This window comes from Rhineura floridana, chromosome 10 (assembly GCF_030035675.1).
Source record: "Rhineura floridana isolate rRhiFlo1 chromosome 10, rRhiFlo1.hap2, whole genome shotgun sequence".
NCBI classification, from domain to species: Eukaryota; Metazoa; Chordata; class Lepidosauria; order Squamata; family Rhineuridae; genus Rhineura; species Rhineura floridana.
In genome coordinates, this window is record NC_084489.1 from 6,086,200 (window position 1) to 6,105,664 (window position 19,465).

General features: G+C 42.3%; 1 protein-coding gene across 9 annotated transcripts in view; it reads left to right on the forward strand.

Annotated features, from left to right (window-relative positions):
* TPK1 (thiamin pyrophosphokinase 1) overlaps positions 1-19,465 on the forward strand; it is a 443,206-nt gene that overhangs the window by 398,831 nt on the left and 24,910 nt on the right. Inside the window, exons 10-11 of one of the 9 annotated variants that reach the window (XM_061586511.1) lie at positions 719-782; positions 9,294-9,525. The exons of 6 other annotated variants lie outside the window; for them this stretch is intronic. In XM_061586511.1, coding sequence (XP_061442495.1) covers positions 719-782; positions 9,294-9,369 — 140 coding nt within the window. In that variant the 3' untranslated portion in view covers positions 9,370-9,525. Of the gene's footprint in view, positions 1-718; positions 783-9,293; positions 9,526-19,465 lie in introns of those variants that run through there. 2 more of the 9 variants (XM_061586515.1, XM_061586516.1) reach the window with 2 other exon arrangements.

A 19,465-nucleotide genomic window follows, 5' to 3' on the forward strand; every position in this document is an offset into this window, starting at 1 on the left:
GACACGATATTTATCGCGTCCTGGGTTGAGCCAAGGGGCAGGCAAGGTCAGGGCACTACTGGCAGCGGTTGTTCTGAGGGACACGACTCTTCCAAATGAATTTCGGCCTCAACGGTCCAAGCAGGTCTGCTAACATTCGAATAAACACAACTTCTGGGCTTTTGTGGGCTCCCGACCACTGGGGGTAGTCTGCCTGGCGATCCTAATTCCACCTCCTCCAGAAATCTGGCAATCGGTCTCCTAGCCAAAAGACTTTTTAGTAGCTTTTGGAGTTTGCAGATTACTTCCTGTTGGGCCTGCTCCGAGAACGTAGCAATATTCGTTATTAAATCCTCCTCCCCCTCACAGGAGAGTTCACTTCCGGTTCTCGTCTTAGCAATGTAGGCGATGTCTCTGTTAGAGACACAGGTAGTTTTAATGCAGAACAACCACTACCTTGTAATTGAGGGCTATCAGCCTGAACCTTCTTATGGATTACAGTCCCCTCCAGAATTTTAAAGAGCTTATTAAAATTCATTTTCTTATTTTTTGGCAGTTTGTATCTTTTGACATTTTTGGACTTTTTTGACATTGTCATGACTTTAGGATTTGGGCGTCTTTTCGCCTTGGGGGCTGTAGGTGTACGCTTTGGAACTAAATTAACAAGTTCCATCGTCAGGGTTCCTAACAGTCCATTTGATTCCAAAATAAAGTTTTTAATGCCTGTCATCTCTTTCAGAATTATTTCCACCATCAAGTTTAAGCGATGCAGGATGCATGGAAGCCGTTCTCTGTGTCCAAAGGTGTGTTGATCATCTGCTCTTGAGTGGCCCCAATCAGCCCAACAGGACTCCCATTCTCAGAGGGCCCTCTGCATGTTGTCACTAACAACTCCTCAGGGTTAAAGTCTGACAGTTTTGTTAAATTGCCAGCCCTTTCATGCTCCTGGGGTGAGTTTGGACTCCTAAAAGTTGGTGAATCCTGTGCCCCCCACATATCTCTGTGGCCAATAGGCCAGTCCATTGCCTCACTTGGGGGGTTAGTTGATTCTCCATATGATAGGCTAGACCTACATGATAGGCCAGATGGAGCACCCTCCTCTCTCAAAGTTGTTTCAGAGTCCATATTGTTAGAGTAAAGAGCCTCCTTTGAAGGAGGAAGGGCAATATCCTGTCAAGAAGACACTTTCTCACTTCTCTTATCTTTGCTCACGTAAAAAAACTGCATGATTTTAGATTGTTTATAATAATTGTCCTCCCCAGGGATCTGTTCCATTGTAATCCCCTGGTCTCTAAGCATTTTCCTTGTTTGAACCATAATCAGAAAATTAGCAGATCAACAGGGTTGCCTCGGTACTGCTTCAATAAAGCCAGGCCTTGGGTGGCTAATAGATAATATAAATTTAATCCATTTAAGCTTCACCGGTTCAGAGCGTTCTCCATAGAGGAGGTGTCAGGTATCCGCTGCTGGGCAAAAAGCTGTTGTGAGTAAGTCTCTAGGCTTTCAGTTAGAGACAGAAACCTCAAGGCCGGGGGAGCCTGGAATCACACCGGGAAGGCAAGATAAGGCAAGATAAGGCAGCTGTTAGAGGCAGCTAATAAATTATAGCATTCAGCAGCTTATCCACAAACTTAACACACAGCCACGACTCCAGGATTAATCAGGTAATTAGAATTAAAAATAGGTTTTTTACCAGAGCGACGTTGAAACGCTTCCTCGTACTCATCGGCCATTTTCCCTCTTTTACTTGCTCGTCAGTGTGTGTGTGTTTTTTAAACAGGAGAATCGTCTTTTTTATAATAGAATAAGTTAATCTCACATATATTTCAAATGCCAGTAACATTTTTTCTTTATATTTTCCATTCATAGTTATCTTTCTCTTGAAATTAATATGAAGTAATCCATATCAAAACCTGAAATATCCCTTTCTCTTTTTACATAATCAGTTAACTGTCTCCATTTATTTAATTTTTCATGATAATTAAATCCATTTTTCAACATTGCTGACAATCTAATCAAATTTCCCAAATTTTTCAGATGATACCAGGCTTCGTTGGTTGAAGTACGCTTTTCCATGTCTTGGCATATAACAGCCTTGCAATGGTGAAAACATATAGAATCTGGATCTTCTTATACAGCCACTAGAGTGGCTGTATACTATAGTTTGCATGGATTTTTCACATTCCACAATGTTAAATTGAAAATACCCCCATGCCATTCTGATGCTTCCCATAAGCTCATTTCAAAACAAAACCTTACAAAACTTATTGTCCTAAACTCGGAAACGCTTGCTTAACAGCCTTCTAAATTTTCATGGCGATATACAAAACAGCCAGAGAGAATTGAAGTGTAAAATGAGTGAGAAAAAAAACAGACCCCTTTGGACTTTTTTCTGTCAGAGTTCTCATAATCTGTTGAAATTCATTAAATATCAGCCATGTTCACAGAGTACCTGTAATACTGTTACTGACCTTGCCCCATACTCTGACCTTCATCTTTTGCAGTTTAAAAGTTAAAAAAATGTCTGGCTGATTTTTAATTAATTTAAGAAATTTAGCATTGAACTCAATGATGAGGCCAGGCATGCTCAGTAAGAACCAACTGTCAGTGTTCTAAAAGCCAGACTCACAGCTGCTTGGCTTGGCTTGGCTAATCAGGGGGCCACACCTATGCTGTGAAATTAATAAAAAAAATTGACACAGATTTCTAGGATGAATAATGAGAGAAATATAATCTTCTAGGTTAGATCATCTGTAGAAACAGTAGTAACACAGAAAAGAAGCAAAGTAAGAACACCAACAAACATGCAAAAATGTAATTCTCTTATATTTGGAGATGGTAGGTGTTGCCACCACTCACCATATGCTCAGAGGCATGTTACCAAATTCTTCCAAGCTCCACAGGAAGTGGATTGGACTGTGAAAGACCAACCCAAAATGTGTTTGCATTTTGACAAATTTGTCGGGGGGTACAATATGTCAGAGAGGAGGTCAGGTCTCCTGCTCCCCTGGGCATTCACTATGTTTTTACAAAACTGAAGCGAGGTAGCTAAGAAAGAATTATACCATGTGCAATTCCTACACATTGGAATTGGCCCCTTTTCACATGCATGGACATAGCAACAGACTCCAGAAGTAGCAAAATAACATATTTGTTTCTCATTCAGACAATTTCCAAAGTGCATGGAGGGTCAGGTTGATGTTTCTGTCACAGTTAACCTTAAGTTTATGGAGGCATATAGCAAGGCTGTGTTAATAGTGTCTAAAGACACAGCTGCCTCTCTTGACCAGAAAGCCTGTCAAGTAAACATTAATCATATTTTCCCAAACTGGGAGAAGTATTTCCTCATCTATTCTGCAGTGAGTTCTGAGGTAGCCACCAAGTTACTGTGTTCTGAAGAACTAATTAGCAAACAAGTATCATCTGTCAATGGCTAGGGATACCGGAAGGCTGATGAAAATTTATTTCTTAGTTTGCCATTTAAAAATATACTGTACATGGCCTGGGTTCCACTGGCTTGCTTGATCTGTTCCTCAATAACAGTTAAAAGCAAAACTGGATGTATATTGTGAATAATGTTGCATGCAGAACTATGAGTAAATATTAGGAGGGACCAAGAAGGCATGAATGCTCAGTCTTTGTGGAACAGGTCATTAGTGGCTGGGACTAGAATGTGAGCATGGTTTAGATTTATAGAATTGAAAAGTAGGTCCTGCAACAAGTTGCGGTATGCAGTGTTTCTCTTCATGATGATCCATTCCATCACATACATACCCAACAGTCAGAATTTAGTGGACCCTGGGCACACTCTGTCCTCATTGTGCTCTTTTGGGAGCCTCCCCTTGCAAGGTTTTATCTAAAACATTTTATACTTGTGCAATCCGTGGAGTTCCTCCAAGCCTGCTGATACCTTCCTCTTGTGCCTGGACAGTGGCTGTTTTGGCTATGTAAGGAACAGCCCTCACAGCCTCATAATCAGAAATAAAAGGAATAACTATTCTTTTTGTGCTGGCCTCCATCTTCCTGCTGTGGCCATAGGCTGACAGGAGGTGGCAGAAACACCACCTGAAGATCTATAAAATCCAGTGGCCACTCTGGGGTTGGGCTGCAGCCAGGAACCATAGTTGCAACAAGAAGATACGATGGCCGTATCTAATAAGACACTAAGCCACAATGCAGGTGAAAAATAGCTCTCTTGAATAGGAGGGGGAAAGTTAGACAGAAAGCATATGAGGCATGGGAAGGCAAGTACAGGGACGTGATAGAGGTTTATGCAGTTATCAATGGTGCTGAAAAGGGGAGTTTTTTCTTTTCTCCCATAATGGCACAATGGAGACAATTGGCAAAAGGTTCAAGACTGACAAGAGGAAATATTTATTCACAAGCATGCAATCAATATGATGGGCACTAGCTTAGGTTGTTTCTTAAAGGATTAAATAAATTAATGGAGAATAAGTTTGTCAACAGTTGGTAGGTAAATGGCTACCATTTAGAGGCAGCATACTTCTGAATACTAAACGCTTAGCACAAACAGCAAACCGCCACCTTCATGTCCTATTTGTGAGCACCTAGAAGCATCTGGCACTTTCCGTTGGACCTTGGTTCGATCCAGCAAGGCAGTTCTTAATGTACATAGACTGCAGCTGTTCTATGTAGGGCTAAGAATTTAGTACTTACATTTTTCTGCAACTCAGAGGTGCATTCATCAGGATTTATTTATTTATTTATTAGATTTATACCCCCCCTTCCTCCCAGTAGGGGCCCGGACTTATCCATAAACTTATGTCACAGGTGATCAAGCAACCTTTTATTCTTCTTATTATTCCCCCGAAAGGTATGTCAGATACATCTGAGCAAGGCAGCATCTCATCCATTCCAAATAATTGTTGGTTTTCAGATGCATAGCATCACATTATAACAGCAAGAGTAATGGTCTGTAGCATAAAACGTGAAAAGACTAATGGAGCATAACACAGATTATTACAACTTTTATAACAATGGCAATCTCACAGAATTAGGGTTGCCAGGCTCAGGACCTGAGACTGATCCTGTATCTTTAGGAGAAGAGAAAGTCAGCCAAGTGCAGGTGTTCTTGCAACACTGTAATGGGAAAAACCACAAGGTGGAATTCTCCCTCCCCCCTGCACAACTTTAAAGATACAGAAGACCTCTTGGTTGCCCAGCTCCTCTGATTTGTGGGAAAAAATCATGTGCTTCAAATTGGTCTTCTGTGCAGCCTCGCTCTTCCCTCATGCTCTATGGGTGCTTAGGAGGCGACGAGGGAGGAGGCAGAGAGTGAGACGAGGTGGAGAAAACAATTGTTTAAAAATGGACAGGAGTGGAGGGAGAAAGGAGGCAGCAGAAAAATAGACATGAAGAACTGGCCGCAGAGGTGAGAGACGACAACGATGTGTGTGTGTGTGGTGAGCAAAGCTCGAGGTGGCTTCTGCCTCCCTCCCCACCTCTCTTACCAGTGGAGAGACACAAGCCAAAAGCCACAGCTTCAGGGTGAGCAAGGAGCAGGCAGAAGTTGCAGCAGCAAGCAGCCAGGATCCTAAAGAGCTGCTGCTTCCAGTTTTCTTTCCTGTCCTTCCTTTCTTGTGATGAAGATATTCCCTGGAAGCTCTCTTGTGCAAATCTTCCCCATGGCAAATGGAAAGAGTTTCAAACAGGCACTTGTTAAAAATTATTGTATAGCTGACTTACAGTACAATATATACAAGTCTACTCAGAAGTAAGTCTCTTTATGTTTAATGGAGCTTACTCCCATTTGCGGGGCGGGAGAGAAAAAATATGACCCTTTATAGTACAAAGATGCATTAATCTGGTTAAGGCAAGTAAAATTTGATGCATATAATACAAGGACTAACCTGCAGTCCAGTACCTGTCTACTCAGAAGTAAGTCTCATTGGGTTTAATGGGACTTAGTCCCAGGCAAGTGTGTATTGTGTACACACATACCTGGGAGTAAGTCCCATTGAACCCAATAAAGCTTACTTCTGAGTAGACATGTATTGCATTGGAGCCTTAGTTTCCTTCTTTCCCATTTTAATTCTGCCTTCTGTATCTTCACAACAGCCCTGTGAGGTAGATTAGGCTGAGAGTTAGGGACTGGTCCAAGGCAATAAATAAGCAAAAACGAGTAAAAAATTAAAATGTGAAAATGCTCATGCTCAGAGTATTTTTGTCGCTCTTTGCCAAGGCTTTGTGTGTGGGTTTTTGTCTACTGTCTCATACCTGCTTTTTGCCTGAGAATGTCGCAGTTCATACTGTTACAGATGTTCTTTTGTTAAAAAAAAAATTGCCCTAATTCTGTGGTGGTTTTTTTTTTTTACTTGAGTTCTTTGCATGGTTTAGGGGTGGCATTGCAGGAGATCAGGCTCTTACGGACAGCTGTGGGGCAGGTAGAAATTAAAAGGAGTAAGCCTTTTTTGTATGAAAATACAATTATGCGGAAAGCTTCACCTGTTAACATTCTGTCAGACATCTTATTACTTGTGTGTAATAAGACCCCTCCCCAAATTTATTTTGATTTGTGAATGCCATGACCATTGCCATTCCCTCCCCCATTTATCTTTGCAACAACCCTGTGAGGTAGCTTAGGCTGAGACAATATATGTACATAACCAGCAGCTGGTAGTTGTAGTTGGTACAGCATTAATAATAATAATAATAAAATTTTATTTCTAAGTCGCCTATCTGGCCGAATTAACGGCCACTCTAGGCGACATACAGAAAATTAAAATATAACATATAAATACAAATACAACATCAGACTCTACTTAATCTAAACCCACCCACATCTTTACAGAATAAAACTAAATTACCCAAAAGTCCCGTAGGCCCGCCTAAACAGCCAGGTTTTCAATTCTCGGCAGAAACCTACCAGGGAGGGGGCATGGCGAAGGTCACATGGCAGAGAGTTCCAGAGGGTGGGGGCCACAATCGAAAATGCCCTCTCTCTGGTCCGCACCAGCCTAGCTGTTTTAACTGGTGGGACCGAGAGAAGGTCTTGTGAGGCTGATCTCGTCAGGTGGCATATTTGATGATGCTGGAGGCGCTCCTTTAGATAAACTGGACCGAAACCATGTAGGGCTTTAAAGGTTAACACCAACACCTTGAATTGGGCCCGGTAAACAACTGGTAACCAGTGCAGATCTTCTAGCACTGGAGTGATATGATCACGGCGGCGGCTGTTCTTAATCAACCGTGCCACCGCATTCTGTACCAGCTGTAGTTTCCGGACCATCCTCAAGGGTAACCCAACATAGAGCGCATTACAGTAGTCTAAGCGAGAGGAGACCAGAGCATGTACCACCCGTGGGAGCAGATGGACAGGAAGGTAGGGACACAGCCTCTGTATTAGATGTAATTGATACCAAGCTGCCCGGTTCACTGCCAAAACCTGAGCCTCCATGGACAGCTGGGAGTCAAGAATGACCCCAAGGCTGCGAACCTGGTGCTTTAGGGGCAATCTTACCCCATTTAACACCAGGTCAATATCACCCAACCTCCTCTTGTCTCCCACAAGCAGTACCTCGGTCTTGTCGGGGTTCAGTTTCAGCCTATTACCTCCCATCCATTCACTTACGGACTCCAGGCACTTGGAAATGGTATCCACAGCCAACTCTGGTGAGGACTTAAATGAGAGATAGAGCTGAGTGTCATCCGCATATTGGTGACACTGCAACCCAAATCTCCTGATGATGGCCCCCAGCGGCTTTACATAGATGTTAAATAGCATGGGAGAGAGGATAGAACCCTGTGGCACACCACAATTGAGAGGCCAAGGGTCTGAAACCTCATCTCCCAATGCCACCTGTTGGTGCCTGTCTGAGAGGTAGGAACGGAACCACCGTAAAACAGTGCCCCCTATTCCCATTCCCTCCAGGCGATCCAAGAGGATACCGTGGTCAACGCCCTCCTCAAATCATCCACCAGAGCGACCAAGGCTGTTTCAGTTCCATGTCCAGTCCTGAAGCCCGATTGGAATGGATCTAAATAATCTGCTTCGTCCAAGTGTGACTGTAGCTGTGTGGCCACCACTCGCTCGATCACTTAATAAAGTATAGCCCCTGCAATGTATTCCAGTAGAGTCCAGTCCTATTCCAGCATCCTATTCTTTTGAGACATAACAGAAATGTATTGTAAAAGCAGCATTTCAAGTGTAAAATTTGATTTCAAGTGAATTATATGTGTGTTGGGGTATCATCATTGCTGGGGGTGGGGTGGGGGATGTGAGATTCTGTTATGCCATTCTGTTAATCTTACACATAAAAAAAATATTCTACTGCCCCCTGTGTGTGTGTTCTTATTTTTAATGTTGTTTTAGGCTACTTAGATGTGCAGCAGCCAAGGCCAGCACCTTGTAGGCAATTTTTTTAAGTAACTAAAATGTAATTGTAGTGATTACCTTTGAATAAAAGTAAAGCCATCAGTTACTTTCATAGCACTTGTGATTGTAATGGTAATTACTACTTTTTGGGCCTTGTAACTGTAATTTATTACTTTTTAAAAGTAATCTTCCAAGCTCTGTTGGATATATCATATGACACTAGTCATCTTATGCAGGCAGCTGGAATTGCCTTGATTATTTCTGTATTCTGGAGAGAACGATTAAGAACCATTCAAGAAGTGACAGGTTGCAATATTTTTATGGAACTGGAAAAATGCTGGTTTGTTATTTACAAAATGGAGTAGGTACAAGGGAGATATGGTGTTAGTCATCTTAAGAACTGCAGAAAATTAGTATTATGGCAAACTAATAAAGTAAAACAATACAGATGAGTATCCTAGCATATTGTGAACTCTATTTTATTGTTATATTGTATTTTATATTGTTGTGACCCGTCCCATGATTTCTTGTAATGAGGCATGGGATATAAATCCTATTAAATAAATCAAATTTGGGGGTGAGGTCAGTATCCCTACTCTTTTAATGGCACAAGAAAGTTTGGGATATAGGCAATTAAATCTGTGGCAAGAAATAGAGAAACCATCAATTAAGCCACCTCTATCTGTCTCCTAGGGTGTATGCAATCCCCTCCCTCTCTCATCCGGGAGGACAGGTTCCAGAAAAAGGGGTCCTTTCTAAGGCCTTTCTTTTGTGTCCTCACATATGACTGCTGTTCACATCCATTCAACCAGAACAAATTTCAATGAAATGTATAATTTAGTCAGACTGGGATAGTCTCCAACTAAGATCTACTCTGAGTAGATTTGCTAAAATTAATTGACCTAAACTAGTCATATCCATTAATTTCAATTGGTCTACTCTGAGTAGGACTCACCTTGGCTACAACCCTGTGTTTCAGGTGTGAGCTTCCATTTCTTCATTTGGACATAGATACGAGCCGCTCTCCGTTTGATCTGTCACAAGGCGAGTGCTGAACTGGCAGGTTCTAAAGTCAATGATGCATGTAGGCATGGGAAGTCTTAAGTGGAATCATTTTTGTGACTTCAGAAATTGTATTGGTTATTTTCCCTGCTTTTCTAGTTATGTAGAGGTTTGATTGCTGGTGGCTGTGGTGTGCTGCTGGCAGGCACAGGAGTGATAAAATGTATAAAGGCTTCAATAAATTTTTGAAAGGCTCCTGTTTGTTTTATCGCTGTTCAGTAATACCAGAACTGCCAAATACAGGCATAGTAAAAATGATTAAAAGGTTATATGAATGTCACAAGGAATAATCACTGGTTTGTAGATGTGTAATAGTCTTGCATAGAATAAAACTTCATATTGCCATATACCTGAGCCATTTTGAGAAGCAAATGTGAAGCACCACCACCACCCCGACACCATGTTCTTGTCCCATTGACACAACTATTGCTCCCCTCCATACCCTTTCACCATTGGAATAGTAACTGGGGGAGGGAGTTGTCTGAGGGAGAGGGTTGTACCTCTCAGTTAGGCCAGTTTCAGATCATGTAGGTATACCTTTGCTATAAGCATTCCCATGGAACATACATGCTGTGGAGCTATAGAAGAGTCATCAGATGGATAAGAGCTCAGCTCCTAAGCCAGGAATGAGGCAAATCTATTGAATGGGTAGCAAGCCTGGGTAGTCTTTGAGCAAGAAAGATCCTGATGAGCCGGAGGCAGAGGGGACATAAGCTGGCACTCCAATAGCATGTGCAGAGTAAGTCCATGTTTCCTATTACAATTCACAGAGGAATGCATGAGAAATCAAGAGGTGAAAATAATTTTATAGGTTGATGCCCAGTCTATGAAAGTTGTGAGAAGAAAGAGGGTGCAAGATAGGAGTGTATCCTGCAACCTTATACTAGGTTAGACTGTTTGTCCATATAGCCCAGGATTGCTTACTGTGAGTGGAGATGGCTCTCTAAATTATCAGAAACAGAGCTTTCCCATCATCTGCTACCTAATTCTTTTACCTGAAAATGTCAGGGCTTGAACATGGGACCTTTTCCATGTGGTCTGCCACTGAGCTATGATCCCTCACCAAACGAATGACAATTGTGACTAAGATGAAAACCAGATGTGTCTCACACACAGCAATTTATGTTGGGACTGAAGGTCTCTTCTTCCAGTTACAGGTAAGATTGTCCCTGTTGCTGCATCTCTAGTAGAGATGGGCAAATATGAATTCTGGCTGAAGAGTGAGCTTTCTACTAGGCCAGTCCAAGTACTGAAGACAATCCTACATCACATCACAGCCATGACTTCAGCATGACTTCCAGGAGGGCATGACAGTGAACTGGAGGGACTGCTATGGGGTTAGGGTATCATGAAGCAAGGAGAGTGGGCAGAGCATTGTCCTGGGTAGCTGTGCTGTAGACATTTTCCTTTTCCTTGTCTGAACCAAAACATAAAAGGTAATTTTTAGAGAGTTCTATGGACAACACCTCAGAAGAATGGATGGTAAAGGTATTGATTACTTTCAGCTGAGAGACAAAATCAGATTTAATAAAATTTATATAGACAACATCTGAAATGTAAGACAGTGCCAGAAAGAAGTGGAACAACATTCTCCTTAAGTGCACAGTAGGACATTTTTAAGGCATTTTTAAAGTTAGACGTGTAGCTTATTTGCTAGGAAGCAAGTTCCACTGAAATCAATGGGACATTGATTATGGCTGGTGTAGGAAAGGTTTAATTTCTCCTCCTCATGTGCAGCAGTTTTGATGAAATCCCTTCCCCTGTGCGCACAACTGGTATTTACTTTTTTAAAAATCCAAACTTGGTTGCTAATCACACAGTAATGTCTGGTTTGACCCTAAGTTATACATTGGAAAAGATGTCTTAACTGGAAAAGCTGTTCAGCAATGAAATTAGGAGTTTATGGGAACTACTTCCTTGAAACAGAAGTACGCTGACACATTTTGGCTGAAAACAGATGGCCAGAAATAAACCAAAGCTTAACACCAACCAATAGTTTTGATACATGGAGGAGGAAGAGTAATCTGGAGACCCAGGCTATGGGCATGTTGCCATCGCTGCCCCTCAGCCAATTGAAATCCAGGACACAGTTTGATATCACTGTCTTACTCCCTAGATTTCCATGTGTAAGCTTTTAAGCGGCTACCACAGTATGCCCAGTTGTCCGTTTCCACTAATAGGATTTTTCCGTTGAGGATTTCAGTCTCAAGGCAATGAAAGGAATGTGTTTATCACAGTTACTACATGCTTTTTCAGTGTAGCCTCTTGTTTTCTTTGTACTCTTTACCAAGTTGCTACTGCTGCTGCTCCATAATAAAAGGGTACCCTTAGGAGAAAACTTGAAAATGAATGTCTTGGTGCTGTAATGAAAATGTAATCTACCTTATTTGTATGTTCTCTGCTTTGAACTACAAATGAAATAAATGATGTAGAGACTGTTCTATGGGAGGCTGTGCTGGTGATAGAATACGGCCCTGCATGGTGTTCTGTGAAATATGAGGGTAGACTTTTTTCCTTTCCTCTTTCTTTTTGATTTTATGTCTTAAGGTGAATAATGCAAGGATACAAACCGTCTATGTGTTCAAGGTTTTCTTTTTAAGTATGCAATTCAAATGCATTTGTGATCTCTCCAGATGATTGCATAAAACGTCGCTTTTTTTCTTACCCCTGTGCTAGCTCTACTGTACTGGTACTATATGGATTCTGGTGCCCTTGAAGAACTGCAACTGCAATGCCCTGTCTCCAGTTAACAAATGGTGGTGCGGCCTTACAGTGGGTGACGAGCCCACACACCTAATAAGACCAATCTAGACTGGCTTTTTTTAAAGATAATTACAGTGTATTAGATCAATTCAGTGACCTTATGCATTTTATCTCTACATCATTAATTTATCTGTAGTTCAAAGTAGAGAACATACAAATAAGGTAGATTACATTTTCATTACAATAGAACTAGCATTAAATCTTTAGTAACACTATTGTCTGTACTATTTCTTTTCTTCAACTATAATTTCTGTCAGAAGGGCAGTAAATATGGAATCCTTGCCTTGAAAAGGAAGACGTTTTACTTTGCATGTAAGAGAACCTGCAACCTGTATTATCTGTATCTATTCTGTACTATTTTTATCAAAGAAGAAATGGTAATGCATCACTGGATCGCAGTTTTAGACACCACTGTCCAAAAGTGAATTTAAACTAAAACAACTATAGCTAAAGAGCTTGAGAGCGCTTCTGGGAATTGAGAACCTAGCTTATGACCAATTATTAAAAGCGACTCCTGTTAAACTTTGAAAAAGTGGCTGATGATATTAGAATGCACTCATATCAGAGTGAAGGAACGTAATTTAAGTTAAAGAAGAATGTCTTTACAAGATGCTGCAAAGGTCCAATAAAATGGTATACTTGGAAAATTAGAGGTATGTGGTTCTAGTAGTCCCTCTAGAATTACTTCACACACACCCCAGGTCCCAACAGGTTTATTCTTCTCTTAGTGTTCCTTGTGCACTGCAAGGAATTCCATAACATATTTATTTATTTATTTAAAAGATTTCTAGTCTGTCCTTCTACCCTACAATAGGGCACTCAGGGCGGCTACAATAAAATCGCACACATATGTAATAAAATACACAATAAAAACACAAAACATTACAGTAAATTAAAATGCATAAAATGCATTATGCATACACATACAAACATACATACATGTATATATGTGCATACACATTTAAGAAAGTGAGAATAAAAGAACTTAAAAGATAAAAATAAAAGATACAAAACTTTAAACAGTGTCAGGCTGACCCGTCAGTCCCACCCAAAGGCTCTCCAGAACAAAATAGTTTTTACAAGTTTCCGGAAGACCATCAGGGAGGGAGCAAAGCGGGCTTCTTGGGTCTGGGAATTCCAAAGTCTGGGAGCCACCATTGAAAAGGCTCTCTCCCGTGTGCCTGTCAATCTAACTTCTTTCATTCCAGGCACGCAGAGGAGACCAGAGGTAGATGATCCTAAATCCAGGCTAGGAACATTTGGGCATAAGCGGTCCCTTAAGTACACTGGTCCAAGGCCATTTAGCACTATAAAGGTCAGAACCAGCACTTTGAATTGGGCTCGGAAACAAATTGGGAGCCAGTGGAGTCGATAAAGCACAGGAGTGATATGCTCCCTGCGCCGTGCTCCAGTTAACATTCTGGCTGCTGCATTTTGGACCAACTGTAGTTTCCGAATTGTTTTCAAAGGCAGCCCCATGTAGAGTGCATTACAGTAATCAAGCCTCGATGTCACCAATGCATGTGTCAGTGTGGCCAAGTCAGCTGCTTCCAGGAACGGACGCAGCTGGTAGACCATTTTGAGATGGCCAAAAGCACCCTTGGCTTCCACAGCCACCTGATCTTCCAGCAGCAGGGCAGGATCCAGAAGAACTCCCAGACTGCGGACCTTTCTCTCAACCTGTGTTTCAAATATGTTCTTGAGAATATAATGACTAGCAATTTCAACCCATAGTAACATCACAATAAATCTGAGCCCGACTTTGAGAATACTCCTGTATGAACTTACAGCTGGTTCACTCTGCTACGTAGTGTGAGTACTCGAGTGCTATTAGCTCTGGAAGAATCAGTTACCAGTTTCCTTGTTTTTCCAGGCCAAATGGGATCAAAATGTGCAATCCCCAAATGTCCTTTGCATTCTCCTTCCAGACTTTATTTTGTATCTCATTGATCCATTAAAATGTAGAATAAATTACTTATTTGTTCTGCCTTGGTCAGTTAGATTAAGAGACTGCTGCTGCAATGTCATATTGTACAAGAAATCCTTCTTCAGTAATGTGTAGTGATTAGCCTCACTTCATTCTGGTTATATAAGCTTGGATCCAGCAGAGCCCTTCTACCTACATGGACGGGCGGAGGGCTGATTTTCACTTACTGTTTCTCCCAGCTCCCATACAACACTGAACACCATTCCTGAGTGTCTCTCAGTCCTTAGAAGCAGTTTTCCAGGATGGTCTCAGGGGAGTGCAGCAGATCCAGGCTTTATTATTATCGTTCATTACATTTCACATGGTTACATACACATACATACCGTGTTATCCTCTCAACAATCCTGTGAGGTGGGTTAGGCTGAGAATGATTGGCTGAAAGTCATCCAGGGAGTTCATGATACAGCAGAGATTTCTACCTGGGACCAGCATTGTAACCACTATGCAGTATGCACTATGCACTGTCTTCTTGACAGTGCTCTTACCACATGGGCTGGAGCACCCACACAAGTGTTCACAGCACAGTGGAAAATGCAGAAAAGCAGCTTTCTCACTGCAGATATAAAGTATACATTGATTAAAACGAAGGAGAGACATCAAAGGCAGAATTGTTTGCTGCTGTGCATCCTATCTGATGCCCCCTCACTAATTTCTCCCTCAAGTAATACATTGTGGCATCTTGGCAGAACAAATGATTCTCACCTAAAGATTAATAGTGCTAATGCATCCTAGAGTATTGAACGAACTGGCTGAAAAACTCTCAGACCTGCTGTCTGTAATCTTTGCGAGATCATGGAGGATGGGTGAAGTACTGGATGACTGGAGTGCTGGAAGCTAATGTTGTCCCTGTCTTCAAAAAATGCAAAAAGGAGGAACCTGGGAACTACAGACCAGTCAGCCTGACATCAATCCCTGGAGAAATTCTGGAGCATATTATAAAGCGGTCAATCTGTAAGCATCTTGAAAATAATGCCATGATTACTAGAAGCCAACATGGATTTATCAAGAATAAATCCTGCCAGGCTAATCTTATCTCATTTTTTGATTGGGTAACCTCCCTGGTAGAGCGTGGGAATCCTGTGGACATAATTATACAGCCATGAGAGTGGCTATATACTATAGCCAGCATGGATTTTTCACATTCTGCAATGTTAAATTGAAAATATCCCCCCTGCCATTCTGATGCTCTGATTGAAGCTCTGTGAGGCATCTCCTAGCAACTCTCAGCACCCTTCACTTACTACACTCCCCAGGATTCTCTGGGGGAAGCCATGACTGTCCAAAGTGAAATAAAGTCCTGGTGTGGATGTGGCCAGGGACAGCTTTGGTTTCAATTTGGGTGGAAGGCTACATGTGCCTGCTGTACAATAAAAAGGTGGGGGAAACCCTGAAAAGCAATGATACTGTTCACAATGTTTTCCTTTTGGAAAGGAAAGGAGCTTCCCTTTTGCCCAGTGCCCACACACCCAATCTCCTCCCCTCCCCCTCCTCCTGTCCTCCCTGCCCCTCCCCCGGGTCAGTGTTGGACTACAACCTGCGAGACCAGGGTTTCAATCCCCACACAGCCATGAAGCTCACTGGGTGACCTTGGGCCAGTCACTGCCTCTCAGCCTCAGAGGAAGGCAATGGTAAACCACTTCTGAATACCGTTTACCATGAAAACCCTATTCAAAGGGTCGCCATAAGTCAGGATCAACTTGAAGACAGTTCATTTCCATTTTCAAACATGATTGCACAGAAATAAATCCCATTGAATTCAAAAAGTATGCAACTGATCAAACCCACCCTTCCTTCTCCTCCCTCCTATCCCCTCTCTTGCCCCTCCAGTCCCCTCCCCCTCCAATCCCCTCCCCCTCCTCTTCCCCATGGTCAGTTTTACCTGTCTTAAGCATGATTGCATGGGAGTAAATACCATTGAACTCAATAAGCATGCAAGTGATCAAACCTGCCCTCCCCTGCCCCTTCCTTTGCTCCTCCCCCTCCAATCCCCTCCTTCCCCTCCCCCTCCTTCTGCTCCACTCTCCCCTCCCTTTCTCCTTCCCTCCCCTCCCCCTGCTCCTCCCCCATGGTCAGTTTTACCTATCCTAACCGTGATTACACAGGAGTAAATCCCATTAAACTCATTAAGCATGCAAATGATCAGACCTGCCTTTCCCCTCCTTCCCCTCTCCCCTCCCTTCCTCCTCCCCTCCCCTCTTCCTCCTTCCCTGCCCACTACAGCCATCACCCCTCCCCCCAGTCAGTTTTACCTATCCTAAGCATGACTGCACTGGAGTAAATCCCACTGAACTCAATAAACATGCAAATGATCAAACCTGTTCGTCTCCTCCCTTCCCCATCCCCTGTGGTCAGTTTCACTTATCCTAAACACGATTGCAGGGGAGTAAATCCCACTGAACTCAATCAGCATGCAAATGATCAATCCATTCTCAGCAAACTTGCACAAGATCCCATTTCTTACCTCCCAGATTAAAAAGCAGAGAAATTCACTAATAGGCAAAAAAAAAACCTTGCGGTTTAAGAATGTACCTATAGCCCACAGATATTTCTATCAAACAGGGAAAGTGGACAGCTATAATGAATGCACCAGGGAAGCAGGAGACCTGACCTCCTCTCTGAGATACTGGACTGCCCTACAGACAAAATGCAAAGACAATTTGGGTTGGTCTTTCACAGTCCAATCCACTTCCTGTGGAGCTTGGACACAGGTTTCTAGGATGAATAATGAGAGAAATAAAATTTTCTAGATTAGATTCTCTGTAGAAACTATAGTAACAGAGGAATGACGCAAAGTAAGAACACCAACAAACATACAAAAATGTAATTCTCCGTCTTTGGAGATGGCAGGTGTTGCCACCACTCACCATATGCTCAGAGATGCATGTTACCAAATTCTTCCAAGCTACACAGGAAGTGGATTGGACTGTGAAAGACTAACCCAAATGGTGTTTGCATTTTGACAACTTTGTAGGGCAGTACAATATCTCAGAGAGGTCAGGTCTCCTGCTCCCCTGGTGTATTCATGATTTCCCTGCTTTTTAAAGTTTGATAGAAATATCAGTGGTCTATAGGTACATTCTTAAACAGCAAGGTTTTTTGCCTATTAGTGAATATATATTAATTTCAACAAAGCTTTTGACAAAGTGCCCCATTATATTGTTGCGCACCTCCCCAATCTCCGAGCAGTGAGATTTCAGGGATCCCTGCGCTCATCCAGGGTTTGGTTTCCTTTCTAAAGAAGGTCAGTGGAGACTGCGGTGTCTTTATGAAATACGGTTTGTTTATCTACACACATTCCAACCTGAGCTTAAGATGGAAGGGGTCCAAGGCATCAGCAGTCCAATATCCAGCTTTTCCATCTGGGTTGCAGGAGGCATCCTAAAGCCATGGTGCAGAGGGATAGCCTCTCTGCCTGCCTCCAGTTCCCAGCCTTTCTCCAGCACAACTAAAAAACACAAAACCTCTCCTGGGCTCCAGGAGGGGGGGAAGGCTCTCCTGAAGAGTTTCAATGACAAAGGGATCTTCCTGGCCCATTCCAACTTCCAGATTTGCTAGTGGATTTTAAAGCCTGGTTAAGAACATAAACATAAGAACATAAGAAGAGCTCTCTTGGATCCATACTCTGATCTGATGTGTTTGGGAGCAGGCTGGACAATCAACAAGACTTTTGATAGCCCTTCTCAGTTGCAGTCTTATCTGTCAAGCATGCTGCTCACACAGAGCTATATATAGATTATCCCTCCAGAGCCAGAACCTTGTCAGTCAGCTCAGACCTCCTATCCACCCCACTGATCCCAGCAGGCTGGATGGAAATGACTCTGTCCACTGTGTCAGAAATTCTACAAATACTACATCTCTCCTCATCTGTTGCATGACCTGATTCTCCAAATAAAAGGTAAGAACAGAAGTCCTCTGAAGAGACTCATAATGGCCCTCTAAGGCAAAAGCCATCAGCCAAAGAACTGAGCAAATAAAGACTTCCAAAGTATCATTTGTCTACCTCACCCAGCAAGAGGTCTGGGTTTAAGCAGTGCTTCACACTTGAATCCAAATTCTGTGTCAGAATGTGGCACACACCTCCAACTTAGAAAGGCCTGGCTAGTTCTGCACATTAACAGAACTGTTCAATCTGCCATTTCAGTGTGCCATTCGTGGTATACCTAACTTCTGAATAAATTATGCAAAGTGGGCAGATTTGCATAATGTATTCTTGTTTGCTAATCATAAGGAATGGCAGGGAGCTATGCAGGGCAATAAATTCCATTTTCAACTTTATTCAACTATCCCTTTGGTTTCCAAGCTGTCAGCAGGCATTGCTCACACACTTTCAAACACATTTTTGGACCTGTAAGGACTAGGAACTTCCTGAAATTCTGAAAAAGCTGAATTCTATATCCAATACCTTATTCTGCATTTTTGTGCATTCCTATATAATTGAGGCATAAACACAGCTCCACACAAAACTGCTGAAAACAGCTTGGTTATATTATAGTTCACTTACTCCAGTTTCAATTTTTTTTGAGGCTGGCCTGAACTTCTAAACACTTGAAAATTCAGCCCAAATTTAAGGGGTGGAACAAAAGTGGGGCAGAACCACGGTCCTCATTCCACCTATGGGGGTGATGAAAATCACCAGAGCTCCCTCACAGTTCTGATTGGTTGGCTACAGCCATACCCCCCTCCCCCCATCCTGAGGGGCATTTGGGGAGGGGGGAATGAATATGCTAGTAGATTAGAGGTTCTCATGAAATGGCAGAGAGTGTATATATATATATATATATATATAAAAGACAGTTTTGAAAGCAACAAACAGAACTTCACTCAAGCTTGCTCTGGATCCCTATAAGGATTCCGTTAATCACCTAATATATATATATATAAGCGTAATTGTGATTAACCAAACAGAGGTTTTTATTGTATTAACAAAACGTTTCAGCTTCCGCCTTCATCAGCTGCCAACATACAAATGCTGTTACCAAGGTGGCAGTTATAGAGCTTTGGGGATGGAATGCTCAGAGGGGCTTCATTTGCAGAAGCTAAGTAGTGGTGGTACTGTCCTCCAGGTTCAGGCCATGTGGTGCCAATGTGTCCAGAGAGTAAATCCAAAAGTTCTCCCTTTTGGTCAATGCTGCTGGATCTGCTGGTATCTCTATCACTGTAATGGAAAAGTCCAACAGGCTGTGACCCTCGATGTTAAAATGCTTTGCAACTGGTTGCTCCACTTTTTTTGTCAAGATTGCCGACTTGTGGTTCCTGAAGCGCATGTGTAGGTCAGTTGTGGTCTTTCCTATGTATTGGATATGACATCCTGGTCTTTTGCACTCAATGATGTAAACTAT